The sequence below is a fragment of the Filicampus tigris genome, chromosome 21 (genome assembly GCF_054856515.1).
Source record: "Filicampus tigris isolate MCC_2025a chromosome 21, RoL_Ftig_1.0, whole genome shotgun sequence".
Lineage (NCBI taxonomy): Eukaryota > Metazoa > Chordata > Actinopteri > Syngnathiformes > Syngnathidae > Filicampus > Filicampus tigris.
Genome location: NC_141237.1, coordinates 6394739 through 6409163, shown reverse-complemented (window position 1 = coordinate 6409163; position 14425 = coordinate 6394739). Strand labels below are relative to the sequence as shown.

Here is a 14425-nt window from a genome sequence, read left to right as displayed (position 1 = left end):
ATTCACATTGTTCCATCTGTCATATTTAAGGATAAATAAGGCCTTCATTTTTGGAAAACGTCCTATTTCAGTTGATAAATAATATTGTGTTGGTAAACAGGTAAGCAGGGCTGCACTGAGTTTTGTTGGATGCATTGATAAGTGTTAGCTTCTCATAAGATTCACATTAGTTAATTAGTAGTGCAGTGCATGAAGTGCTGCCTCCGTGAGTGAAAATGCTTCCATTGTTGTCGGTGGCCTACTTTAATGTAAGATGACAACACCTTGCTGATTCTGGTAGTTTTATAAGAGACGTAGTGTAAAAGCAAAGTGACACATGTGATTGTTGAATGATCAAAACAAGAATTTAACATTCAGGTTTTAATGCTGTTGATTACTTAACACAACTTGACCGCAAAAATGTTGCCTTGTGTTAGATGACAAAAAAAAAAGTCACATTATGTTTCTTCATACAGTCTCCTAACGGACAACTACCAGTAGATTTAGACAAAAATATATGAAACTCCGTAAAAAGTCAAGTCGTAGCTTGTCAGAAAAGACCATCCATATAAATTAAATACTATCTTCCTCAATGTTCTCCTTCCTTGTGAGCTTATTACCACCAGTAGGACAAATATATTCGAATACGCTCATTAATCGTTCACCTCGGCTGGGTTATTATGCAGACGTTGTTGCATAAAAAAATAAACAATAAAATAACTGGTAGGAGCGGCAAATTTTGTTTTCCTTTGCGCTATTCAGCGTCCAGGAGCATGATATGCACGAAGAGGCCGGCCGACGCGATCAGGTCACCATTCTTGTTCAGGAGTGGAACGTGCCTATAACCTGGGAAAGAAAAAAATAATAAATAAGAGGATGTAAGATTCATTGTCACGTCACATCCACCAGATGGCACTCAACATGCAGTGTGAAAGTGAAAACAGCTAATTTAACACACCTGCTCACGTTCACACTTGGGAAACGAGTCACATGAAACCATGGAGGGAAAATGTCTAATTGGGCCTGATTTGGACAGTTTCACCAGTAGGTGTACTCACTTTTGTGATGCATTTTCTAACATTTTAATCAGAAACTTAAAGAAAAAATATTTGTATTCAAAAATATAATTTTTATATTTTTATCTGAACCAAAAAATTACATATATGTTTTTTTAATATAAATCACAATCAAAAATGTTTGTCATTTTTGTCCATTTTTTTTTTTAGCTTTCCACTTATCTTTACATACAAATAAGAAAACATCTTGAAAACACTAAGAATTAAAAACGCTAATAAACACATTTGTTTGTATTCAAAATGAACTCACAAAATTTGAAGAGTCGTTTTGTTTATGGCAATTTCATCGGTGACACATGTATGGGAGTGCGGGTGGGGCATGCTCGTTACCGTTCTGCACGCAGGTGAGCGGCAGGCAGTACTGGCCAATGAGATCGTTGGCCGACGTGGCGTCGTAGTCCTCCACAACCAATCGCAAGATGGCCAGCTCGGGGACGTAGATGTCAAACTCGAAGCGCTCGTTCCACATGGGGTTGAATCCTACATGATGAAACATGTAACACACGGGACGCTTCTGCATGTGTGTGTGCGTGTGTCAGCCGCTCACCATTGTTGGTGATGTAGTGCGTCTCCTTGCTGGCATTGTCAGTCCGCACGCCGTACACCTCCAGCCTCACCAGCGGGTCCACGATGGATTTCTGTTTGTCCACATTGAGCTTGGGCAACTGTTGGGCCGAGATCACCTGCAAGGTAAGCCATAATACAAACCCGGATATTATTATTTTTTCCTAATACCCCAAAATGTCTCTTGTAAAGTTACTTTTTTTCACAATTTTACAAGAAATATAATCGAATGACAAAAATGTTATGCCCAACAAAAAAATATGAAGGAAAAAAACCCTGACTTTTATGAGAATTTTTCTTTATACTGGAGTTCAGAAGTCTAGGAGAAAAACGTATTTTACAAGATGTTTCTTAAAGCGAAAGTCAACCCAAACATATTTTTTTCAAGAATATGTTCCCAGCAGGCCCACTAGTTGAAACACGGCATTCTGATTAATTTTGCGTTTGTGGAATATAAATTAAGCAATAAAATGCACTCGTTTTGTGAGCAGTTGTGATGTCATTTTTAGTCGACAGAAGACAAAATGGCCGCTCCCGGAGATGGCTAAAAACGAGTGGATTAACACTTTTTCCACAAACGCAATATTTCTCAGAATGCCTTGTTTCAACTAGTGGGCTTGCATAGAACATATTCTTGAAAAAAAAAAGGTTTGCGTTGACTTCCACTTTAATATTAGAGGTGTCTTCATTTTATTATTATTAGGAGTTAGACCATTTTATGTTATTTTAATATTAGGGGGGGAAAAGTGTTCATTTTTATGAGTAAAAATGTTATTTTTCTTTTTGTGCTAGCAACCTGACCATGACATGGAGAGTCTTCTGCCTCAGCCAGGGTCCGTAGGAAAGGACGTTGGGGTCGAACTGAGAGGTGGCATCTCTTTGGAATTCCGGCTTGAGGATGTAGCCACACATACCGTTGGGTAGGAAGCGGCCCTGGTTGATGTGCATCTCCTTGCTGGGCGTCTGGAAGTTGAGCGCCACTGCCGAGACAAAGGTGACGTTACTTTTTGTTGTAATAATGAATAGGGGGATGTAATGCGCGGGACGCACCTATCTGGCAACCGGCGTTCCACATGGGCACCGGGTTGTAGTTGGACGAGTCGGTTCTGGAGCCAGCCGGGTAGGTCCGGCTCAGCTTGTCCATGTTGTGGTGCATGAAGGCAGTGGCTGCACACATTTTGTTCAAAGGGGACACATTATGAAAAATTCACTTTTCAAATGGCTTGTATACTTTTACAAATCGCTGCCGTCGGGCGGAATCCTTATACCGGACTTTTACGGACACCCCCACAACGTCATGTTTGTTCAACCAATTAACAGTGCATTTTCAAAGAGAGCAAGCCATTTTCAAAAGGAACTGACTTTTCTTGCTACTCATTGGGATGACTATGAACTTACATGAGCTCTCAGCCAAATTGAAGGCTTTGCTCTCCTTGAAGGAGGACATCTCGTTAAAGTCCAGCTTGTCCCTGGCGTGTTCAAAACCATTAAAGTGGACGCTCTTGCAGTAGACGACCACATCTGACAGCATCTTGGCCAGTCTGATCTTTGATTTCTGAGGGGAAAGTGGCGCGCGTTTTAAATGTGTGAAAAATTAAATGAACAAGACAAAATTACAACTTTTGACGGGTAATATTACAACATTTTCAACTTTTAATATGACTAAAATGTAAAAAGTAGGAATTTTTTCTCCTAACATTGAAAACATATTGTACTAAAATTACCATTTTGTGTATGTAATATTGCAAAATGTTTCTTGTAAGATTAGGACAAAAAGGTCCAAAACTTTTTCTTCATATAATTGCGACCGGATGGCATATTGCACCGTAGCGTACATTTTCTGTGAATGGCTTCTGACGGCTCGACACACCTTTTGGGGCGGTTTTTGTCCATTCTCTTGCTCCGCCGCCTCGTCCTCCTCGGACACCGTGCCCTCCGAGACTGTGTTGTTGTTGTTGAACAAACCTTCCAATTTGTTCAGGCACTTTCCCTTGATCAGAAACTTGCCCTTGAGCTCCTGTGGAACACGACAGCTTGTCGGAAACTAGCCTTTAAAAACAGTAGTTCTTAAAGTAGGGTGTCTTTTAAAAAGTGCATGTCTCATACGGCCAATAAAACAAAAATACTAACCCAATGGCCCTCCCCACCTTAGCTTTGGGCTAATGAAAAGCTCCGATGTGATTGTGTGTCATACTGCAGTGTCGCAAATAGGAAAAGACTACACATGCTAACCTCTGGTGAGGGGAATTTGGTGGGCATAAAGTCTTCGAGCGGCTTGGTGACCAAGGCGTCCCCCAGGATGGAGATGATGTAGTGGGCCATGAGCTTCTGCTGGTCCAGGCTGCAGTGGTTCTCCAAGGACAGGATGACTGGGTAGTCCGAGGTCTGGGTGAAGAAGTGGATGCTATGTTAGCGTGCGAGCAAAACAAACTGGCAATGCTACAAATCACAGCGAGGTAAGACAACGCTTATTAAAACTATTCATGTCCAGTATAAATAATAAATGCCCCTGGCCCTATTACAAATGAACGCCTAGGAATGTGCCGTTGAAAAGAATAAACGCCTAGTATTCTGTACTTGGGTAAATAAACGCCCCATGTCTCACTTCAAGTAAATGCCGATATCACTACAGCTTGAGTCTGTAAATTTCCGCTGCCTTTCTTCAAACACAAGTGGCCTGCAGTTGAGCATTGGAGCAAGTAAAATTCATAATGAAAGTACCCTGAAGGCGTAGTCTTTGATGGCCTTGATTGCGTCCCTGAAGAGGATTTTCGAGGTGAGCGTGTAGCCGTGGTAGATGACGGGTTCGCCGTTGGCGCCGTCCCAGGAGTCCAGCTCCACGCAGCGGCAATTCTTCATCAGAGCTCTGAATACAAAAATAGAAACCTTACTTCAAATAAAAGCCTAATCATTTGCAGTCTTCACATCAACACCTCTTACTGTCTGCAGTTGGATAAATAAATACCCTGGTGTTGAGTATATAAATGCTTCTGGCCTTACTTATAATAATTGTGTCACTAAATGCCCTGCAATTTGATAAGTGAAAGCTTGCGGAGTTACTTAATTAAAATAAATGCCAAATACTTTGCCGTTGGGTATATACAATAAATACCCCTGTCCTTACATAAAAAAAGTAAAAAGTACTCTAAATTTGAGTAAATGAACGCCCAGTACTTTCTGCAGATAGTAAAAAAAAATATATTTTTTTTTGCCTGATGTAGCCTTCGGTGCTGCTGGGTCCTTTGAGCTGGTCATGGGTGAGATACGTGTTATGTGAGGAAGAAATGTAGTAATGGTTGAGAGGCTGCGTCATGTCCTGGTAGATGTTCTTGTAGGCCGGGTTGAAGATGTTGCTGTCTTCGTGTTGGAGGTACATCTGGAAGCCGTCTTTGGTCATGTGATTATTCTGTTTGGCTGAAGAGACAAAGAAAGTAAGGACGAGGAAAACGCTTCGGTTCAATTTTCCTCGCGTGAACCGACCCGTTTCGTCCATCTCGTATTTTTCAATCAGTCTGAGAGCATCTGACACGGTCGCGTTCTCCCTCTGCTCGTTCAGTAGGAAGTTGAGCAGGTCCCGAATGCTCAGCTGACCATCCGTTTGAGCGTAGTTCTCGTAGATGACGTCTATCTCCTCTCGGTGGGTCAGCAGCTCGTAGAAATTCTTGATCTCGAAGTCTTCCAGGTAGCCCGAGTTGGACTGGTCACATTTCTACAAGACCAACGAGGATTAGCGAGATGCTCTCTGCTGGCCGAAAGATGATCAGAAACAAAACACGTGCCCGCCACTTCTGAAGTGCTACCTTAAAAAGTTCTTCGGCGTACGAGTCGTCCACCTCGATGTTGACGTGTCGCAGGAAGCGCTTGAGCTCCTTCAGGTTCATTTTGTTGTCGTCGTTCTTGTCCGCTTTGCGCATGCAGTCGATGATCCAGCTAGCGATCGGATGCAAGGATTTCATTTCCACTTGAATTCTCAAACTTAATATCTGCAGCCATTTTTATCAAGGATACTGCTCGCTCTTCTGTTCCCGGCTGAGGTTGCGCATGTTGTTTATGACCTTCTCAAAGCTTTTCACCCACTGATTGGCCTCTTCCCGATTGCTAGCCATCAGGTCCAGCACCTTCTTGCGGCCTTTGAAGACGATGGAGAAGCATCGTTCGTCCTCGCTCGCGTCGGTGTGCTTGTTCAGCCCCTCGGACTGGCGGCCGTTGCGCACAGAGTCGATGTCTTCGACGGAGACTGTGCGGGGAAAGACCGGAGCTTGCTAAGAGATGGTGGTGCAGATTTTTTAACTGTCCACTTCAAGGTGCTTAACGATTAACAAAACGGCGAACAACTAAACATAAGCAGCTGCATACGGTGAAGGTGTCACTGGAATGGGGACAGAAACCTCTACATTCCAGATGATGCATGCTAATCTAGCAAGGCTAGACACAAAAATAAACCTCATGTTTGACTGTAGCATGGAGTTAGCTTCCTTCCTCAAACGGGACAATATCTGTCATGAGTCCAGCTCAATGTGCCAGAAACTGGTTGTGTAGTCTATCAACAGGAAGCAGTTTGTGTCTGTTCTCACTGCTGTGACCTTCCACTTAAAAGACACGTCTAAAAAGAAAAGGCATGTTTTGGTCCCCGAGTTTATGTGAAATAAGCAGGATGTCCCAGCGTTTTAAAGAACGTACAGTATATAACAATGAGTTTAAAATGGCATCCTATAATATATTTTGCATTCATTTAGCTTTTTTGAGTCAAAAGATTGACTAGTTAAAATGTCTTCATTTGGTTCATTTATCTCGTTCTGTAATTATTTGTATACAATAAGATATAAGTAAATATACCATTTTAATTTAGTTTCTAAATATAATTTAGCAGATGAATTGCAAAAAACTACAATATTTTGTGTATATATATACACAATATTTTGTGTATTTTCTTGCATTATTTAATTTATTCAATCGGTTAATTTATAGTTAAATGAAATATAAAATAAGAAGTAAGGATACTTTTTTAAAAAAAATTATTATTAAAATAAACACATTTTTACCTATTTTATCTACATTATGAAATCCAATGTGGCCCTTGCGCGCAAAAATTTGGACCGCCCATGGTTTACAGTGTCTTTTTTTGCTCCGTTGCCATGTGAACGCCATCCAACAGACATCTTTCTTCATGTGAATATTCCACAAGGGCTTACATAACAACAGTGGTTACATCCATCGGTAAACAATTACGCCCCAACGGTTGATCTTATGCAGCAGCCCCTCGAGACGTCCACTTGTGGTCAAGCCGGTAATTAAGTCTCGCACATTCCAGGGACAGATTTTATTACTCGCCCAATCTGCTGCCCTCATTTGAACCACTCAAACGCAGACAACAACAAGAGTTGACATTTGCAGGGATAAAAGACATTTTTGTTCCATCTGCAAGAGAGGCCTTTGCGAGGTGGTGTTGGGGGTGCGCTGCAACCCACCCAAAAAGTTGGGCGGTGTACTCGCTTTTCAGCTGACTGCTCACACACTTGAGACGCTTGAAGGGGAGCGTTTGTGCAACGCTTGGGAATTTGGACGGAAAATCTTCATCTGGAGGCAGGGAAATATGCAAGGGAAAGTCAGCGGTAAAATATTTCCCCTGTGCCACGTGAGACAAAAACAAACACGGCACATGCTTTCGCTAGCAAACTTACAAGCCCCTGTTTACCCTGCTTACATAAAAATTGCGGGGGTTTTTTCCCCCCATCTTTTGTTGGTGGCAGAAACAGAACATTGAATGAGAGCGGATTCAGTCTCAAGGTAGTAACAATACATACGGTACATCGCAGATTTTTAAGGAATATTTTTACGCTAGCCTGTCTGTGGCGTTTTGCATTATATGTTAGCATTGCTCAAACAGGAATCTTATTGAATTTGTTCATTGGGTGCCGTTTTAGGACCTCGAAACCACAAGGGGGTCCCCTTGTATTTGTCTTTTGATTTCTTGTTTTTGTTTTTTTTGTTCAAGGTTGTAGAGTGGGACAGACGATAGTTGATAAATTTCAGTATCCCACGTCAACAACTACTCAGGTCACAAACAACACACCTGTGTGTGTCCCCCCTGTTTCGATTTAACAAATGACATATTAAGAGCGCCTTATGTGCTCTAGAACCCTGCAATTAAGTTGTCATAGGACGAGAGCAGTACTCACACGTCTTCTTGCGCTTGAAGACCTTCTTGGAGTCATGCCACACAGTCTTGCAGTCCTCCTGCAGCCGGTAGAAGCGATTTTTCTGCCAGGAGCGGGATCGAACTTTGGTCAGCACGCCGCCGACTAGCAGGAAGTTTAGATCCGGGTCGCCATCCAAACCTAGGGGAGAGGGGGAAAAAAATGTCAATTGTAAGCAATATATTCCAGATCCTTTTCTTCGGCTTTGTCACCATAAGAGGGAGGATGTGTCTATAGTGCTTGTTTGTCCTCATCAGACTCACAGATAACTGATAGCTAACAGATAACTTTGGGCGGGAGCCGATGACCTTCGCTGAGAAATGAAGTGATAAAGCCACAGATTTGTTTGTGTTATTGTTTTAATCTGATTTATGATTTACTAATTTATGTTGACGACACACTTGTTTGGTTTAGCAAGTTAGCAACTCTAATTGAAGTAGCTATAATATTAAGTCATTCACTGCCATTGACGCATTTATTTGTCTTTTCACAGTCCAGCCATTCAATCCCAGGAATCTATTTATATTTTTTTCACTTTTTCAAACGTTAGGGTAAAAGTGGATCTGAAAATGTCTGGCAGTGAATGAGTTAATAGATTCATGTTAATTAATGGTTAATTTTCCTTTATTAGTGTCAGCCTAATGTATAATACATTTGATATTGTTTATTGTAATATATCATCACTGCCCTGTGAAAAACACTTTTTCAATGTTCTTATTTTTACGTGAATTGTGTTTCTGCGGTCCAGACATTGAATCAACATGAAAATTATTATTTTTATTTTTTTAAATTGGACAAGTGTTTTTCACAGGACAGTGACGCAATATTAATTTATTGCTTCTGTTTGTAGCTCTTTTTTATGCAAACACAAGCAATAAATGAATGGAAGCACAAGGGAAGAGGAACTTGAAAAAAACAATAGCATCTAAAATCGCAATATTAAGCAATAAAACCGCCCTTCAATTATTTTTCAAAATCATTCTGCCGTATTTTAGTTCTCAAGATCCTTAGATATTCAAACAACTTGGAAGTCAACCAGCTCCAGTCCCACTTTGGAGGTTTCACTGTTGTCACTTTTTCAGACTGGTGTTATGCATACACGTTTAAATTTGAGTCCTTTCCTGCTACTGAAAAAAAATTTAACAAAACAAACCGCACATCCAGCCAATTGAGCCTCAATTTAGTTCTGCATTCATCACGGATGTACTTTTAATGTGGATTTAGGGATGAGCAGCGACTTACGCTCGAAGCGCTGATCTCGGCGCTTTCGCAAGGGCTTCAGAGGCGTCGGCCCAAAATGACTATTGACAAGCGTCATGAGATCAACGGGACGGAATGGTTGCGTTTGAGTCAAGTGACACAATTGGGATGAGTCAAGGGTTAGCGTGTAATTAGAAAATCACCACATCCAATTGGTGTCACTTGAAATGTATATGGAAACAAACATCAGATATAGATGTTGAATTATAATTGCACACTTGGGCCTGCAGAGTAAATCAATTTTAAGATGAATGGATGAGTTTAACACTGTTGATTTTTGGTTAGAAAATGCAAGCATTGTCTCATGGCGGGCACGCCAGGACTGTAACGCTCTCCTTAGGAAAAAAGACATCAGAGTTGTAGGCAGGCATTGCTGACATTTTCCCTCCCACCCAGACTGACCGTTGCTCAGATTCTCAAGAGCTTCAAGACATCAGATTTTTTTCAGTTTACGAAAAGTGGGCCTCATCACACAGCTGCAGTGTGTGTGCTGGAGGAAATCAAACAAAGACGTACGACCTCAATGTTGTGAGAGTTGCATGCCTTACTGCTAATGTGATTCATAGCTCATAAGAATCATATGAGGGCTTTTTTTCTTTCTCAAAATGACAGCAGATGAGGAATCATGCACTTTCAATTTAACAAAGCCGAAGCCTTATTTACGACACGTCTTGACTTTTACTTCCGCATTTTAGTTTTATTCCACTTTGAAGCCTTAAAAGAAACCCTGAGACTTTTTTATAGATGAGGCAGCTTTTCCAAAGGAACTCGGAAAATATGATTAGACGACCTCATTGAAGGATGTTCAGTCAAAAGTAGGGATGCATAACAGCCTCTAAAGTCGCAATGGCTACCAATTAAAGCATGATTGCACTTTCTGGTTAACTGTTTATATCTTTTCATCTGGCCAATTTAGATTTTTCACTGAAGCTAGCATGCATGAAGCCAGACTGGATTGGTTGCCAACCAAAAAAACCCACATATGTGCAACTTTGGATTTTATTTTTAAATGTTCACGATAATGCGATGTCTCTACCGCGGCAATACCATTCATGTAAAAATAAGAAAAATGAAAAAAAAAAAAATCAACATAAGTGTTTTTCACAGGACAGCGACATTGACAGATGTGGGCAATTTACAGTCAATTTATTTGAAGTGAAGGACGGAGCTTCATTTAGTCAAGCCATAGCCATGTCTAATAGAAGAAAAAAAAAGCTTTGCCACAATCTTGTGTCATCTACAGGTAATAGTAAAAACTTTGTGAATGTGAATTATTTGTACTTTTATTACACTGGCGTTAACTTCACTTTGGTCTCACAAGACCTGGTAAAAATTGACCCCGGATTAATTGACTTTCCAACCCATTTGCCATGTTTTAAAATGAATAGTCAACTGTTGTTCATGTGGTTTAATCATATATTTTCAATGTGTACCAACATAGTGTGTGCCTTTGTAAGTAGACTTAAAGGTACAATGAAGAGGTCTTCTGTTTGCGCAAAGATGGAATGCGTTGCTCGACTGTGGAGGACGCTTTTAAGAATTCTTAAAACTAAACTGCTCCCCCCTAAACCCCACCCTGCTCCAAAAAAAGTCCCTTTACTTGATTGTGTGACTTGAAAAGTCATGCACTGCAAACAAACATAGTTGTGCGTCTTTGGGGACTTGGAGGAAGGTGGTGTGGTGGTCCGGGGGTGGGGGTCACTCACCGATAAGTTTCCCGTTCTCTTTGGCCACTCTCCTCGCGCGCTCCCGGCGCGCCAGCTCCGTCGATGGACTCCTTTTCGCTCTTTTTTTCCAGCAAGACATCGCGCAAGAAAATGTATTTTACGGCTACCCGCAAGGAGATTTAAAATTGATTCTTGGACCGAGGGGGAGAAAAGGAGCAAAGAGCACGGACAAGAGTAGCACGTATGCGCTCCGTCACTGGGCGGGTTCGAGTTTTTGTCTTATTGCCGCTATTTAAAAAAAAAAGGAGTAATGAAACCTGGCCAGGATCTGAGTCCATGTTTTTTGGAATCGCTTTGTTAATGTTCTGTACACACGCGCCAGCGAGATTGAGGTAGTCTTGTGTCAACTCAGTACAAGAGCATAAACAAAAGTGTCACGTGACCTAAGAGCAGACGACTCACTTGTGATGACGGACGGTGGACTGAAGAGGTCGAAAAATGGACCGATACTAAAAACACTGTCATAATTAGTAAAATCGTAATATGCATTGAATGATCAATCAAATTGTTTTATAATATCTGCTACCAGAAAAAAGCACTTGAAATTATGTCTCCATTGTGTCTCTAGTGTTCTTAAATTTCATTTTTACTCGTTATCCCGGACATATTTTTGTTTTGTTCTTAGTGATTTAGTCTTTTGTTGTTGTTTGTGTAGCTTTTGTGAATGTATATTACAATGGCGTGTTAAATAAATGGGGGAGAAACGTGATCCGTGGGCATATTTTGCTTTTTAATCTAGGCTATACTGTTGTATGGATTTTTTGGGGATATATTATATCGTTATTAAATGTATTCCAACAATGCCTATAAAACGCTCTAAGTGGTAAATCAGTGCTTATATTTAATAATTCCATATTTTGTTAATAATTATAATAAACATAATGATAAACAGAATAAAATAAAAATGAAGGGTGGAAACAATACTTTTTATGCCATAAAATAAAAATGAAGGGGGAGGATACTTTTTCTCTGCTCTTAAAAACCGTCATGTCGGTTGAATGTGTGAAACCACACCCTTTCAAATGTCAGCGGTCACATCAATCAAAACAACCGTACTAGTCTTGGAAAAATGGATGCTACTTCATCTTGTGTATTTGCCTAACTGCTTGTTTGAGAGTCAAAAATATAATAAACCCAGTGGCAGGAATATATTCCACTCCGTTGTTGCGGGGCTTTTCCATGAGGCACTCAAAAGCAGCCACACCAGCGTGACGACCCTGTCCACAACATGGTTTTCAAGTCGGACTTAAAAAAAAATAATAATAATGATAATAACCTCTTAACCTGGTCTCTATGTCATGCGCACACTCATGGCCAACAATGAGGCACTCTAAAGCCGCAAATACTAGTGGACAATCCAAAGGGAAGGTTTATTTTTTAGGTGTAGGCATAGCTATCTAGCTAAATGCAAATCGCAATTGTGCCAGATAACCGCTGATGCTAAGGAAGGCACTCACGTGTGGCAAGTGTGTCACTGGGCCTAGTTTTAGTCAAAAAATCAGGAAAACTGCAACCATGAAAAACAGTTTGAAGGTATTTCCAAAATTGATTACTGCATAGTTCTCAGTCTTTGTACATGTTTTCAGCATTCAGCATTACAACATGTATTTTGCAAAAAATCAAGTTTAAATTCAATTTAAAGGGTCTAAAATCTCCCTTGGAATGTCATAATAATAAAAGTTATGGAGGAAATGCTTGGATAGGAGAAGTACTTCAATGCCTCGCTAGGACCCAATCTTACTAAAATATGTAGTATGTTGCCATTCCATTCCCTCAAAATCATGACCTTTGTTTGCCCATGAGCCTCACATTGGTAACCCTGCTCTGTTGTTGTGTGTAGGTGTATCTGAAATGTTAGCTCAGAAATGGAACTGGGCTGTAAATCCGTGCGTCATCCGACTCACCGTGACTCCTTGCAGTGCCGTTGGACTCCATTCCACCTTGGCTCCGAGTGTGCGCTGGGGGCCTAAAGTCCACTACTCCGTCCTCCTCCTCCCTAATCCCGACCGTAAAACTTGTGTGTGTTATTCAGCTAGGAGTTCACTTTGCCCCTACGTCGCCTCTCCTCTCGCTCCACTCTCGGTGGGACAGTGCACATGCCACTAGCTCGGTCGCTCTATATGGGCCGGGTTCAGTCCACACCCACTACTGCCATGCCGGTCTGACAAGTACTTTCATGCATGCAGGAAGGGGAGCTCTTTGGAATTCAACTCATTCTGACATAGTCAAATGAATCGCAACATACTGTAGGTGTTCACTTCATCAAGATTCTGTGACGTATCGTAAGGCGTTTGGGGACATTGTACGTACAAGTGTGATTTGAGAATTTTCTCTTAGTTTTCTTTGCACTTTGTTTGCTTCTTTGCAAGGTTGCGCAACATGTAACATTTTTAGAAAGGGCGGGTCATGGACGAAGGGAATGGTGTATGAATGTTAAAGGAGAAATCAACCCAAATATATTTCTTCAAGAATATGTTCCCATCATGGCTCAGCTTCAGAAAACGGTTAAGCTGTGATTGGTCGTAGCCTGAGCCCTGAGCAGTTGTAATGTCATATTCAGTCGAAAGAAGTGACAAAATGGCCGCCCCCAGAGATGGCTAAAAATGGGTGGATTAACCCTTATTCCACAATATTTATCCGAATGCCTTTTTTCAAATCGTGGGCTTGCATAGAACATGTTCTTGGAAAAAAAAATGTTTGGGTTGACTTCCACTTTAAAGAGGAAATATAAAAAATTACAATGGGGCAGCAGAGTGTACTGCATGCGCCTCATACAGGGATCTGCTGTCGAATTGATAAATGCATAAATAGCAAGCTGAATTAAACGAGACTTGAAAAAAGGGTGTTAAGTGTTGTATGATTCTTGATCGCTATATGCTGATGTAAAGCATGTCACAGATGAGTTCAAAAGACACCTGGCATCTGTTTTAAAAAGTGTAAACAATGGCATACTATGTCTTCTTCAATTCCAAACTGCAGGCATGTATTGGTACTGATCCAAATTCAAATGGTTAGGCCACAAGTCAACAAATTGTGTCCTGTGTTTAGCGTCAACAGGTCTAAAAGGTGTGGTTTGTAGCACCTTCCACCTCTCATCTGTCGACACCTCGTGCCAGCACTTACATCACAGTTACAAAAATAAGCTAAAGTAATACTCTTAAAGGCAAAGCCGACTTTCGGGGGTTGACGGTCACATATCAGCAACATGTCTACCGTGTCCACATACAAAGTCTTAACAACATCACGTTTCATCACGTTCGGGTTGCGTGTTGAGCTTCAACATCTCAGTAGAGTTGCTGCACCCCTCCTCCTTTAAAAAAAAACAAAAAAAAACTTTAAAAAAACATTAAAAAATCCTGTTTATAGCCAGTAAAAGGTTCAAGTTAAAGTAAAATATTAGTGTGTCTCTGTCCAACATTCCACTTTTTTTCTTTAAAAAAAAGTCTTTGCGTGCCTCCGCAATGTACTTCGGGTGAGTTGTGAAGCGTTTGGCTGAATATAAGATGATAATATGGCCCAAAACTCTTATTAGAAGGGAACCAGTTTCATTGGCAGCAATACAGCCCACCTGGCCATGGAACAGCTGAGCAGCCAATTGACTCATTACTTTAGTGTTAAAAAG

At 40.9% G+C, this 14425-nt stretch overlaps 1 protein-coding gene and 1 long non-coding RNA gene across 5 annotated transcripts; one reads left to right on the top strand and one right to left on the bottom strand.

Moving 5' to 3' along the window:
- Positions 1-345: 345 nt before the first annotated feature.
- Positions 346-12927, bottom strand: plcd1a (phospholipase C, delta 1a). Of its 4 annotated transcripts, none has more exons than XM_086021324.1 (15): positions 12708-12927; positions 7799-7957; positions 5628-5881; positions 5420-5549; positions 5100-5328; positions 4832-5033; positions 4341-4485; positions 3852-4004; positions 3490-3636; positions 3018-3174; positions 2670-2786; positions 2421-2599; positions 1603-1738; positions 1386-1535; positions 346-825 (listed from the first exon to the last, which is right to left on the bottom strand). In XM_086021324.1, exons 2-15 carry the CDS (start codon positions 7832-7834, stop codon positions 734-736), a joined length of 2127 nt encoding a protein of 708 aa, XP_085877450.1. In that variant the 5' UTR covers positions 7835-7957; positions 12708-12927; the 3' UTR covers positions 346-733. The 4 variants fall into 4 exon arrangements, with proteins under 4 accessions (XP_085877450.1, XP_085877449.1, XP_085877448.1 ...); XM_086021323.1 differs by having other exon boundaries at positions 5628-5856; positions 12708-12925; XM_086021322.1 differs by lacking the exon at positions 12708-12927 and adding an exon at positions 10783-11227 and having other exon boundaries at positions 5628-5856.
- LOC147127368 (uncharacterized) lies at positions 2441-13623 on the top strand. The gene is made up of 3 exons (XR_015084479.1): positions 2441-2613; positions 3819-4075; positions 12644-13623. It is a non-coding gene; the product is annotated as an uncharacterized LOC147127368 (long non-coding RNA).
- The last annotated feature ends 802 nt before the right edge of the window (positions 13624-14425 follow it).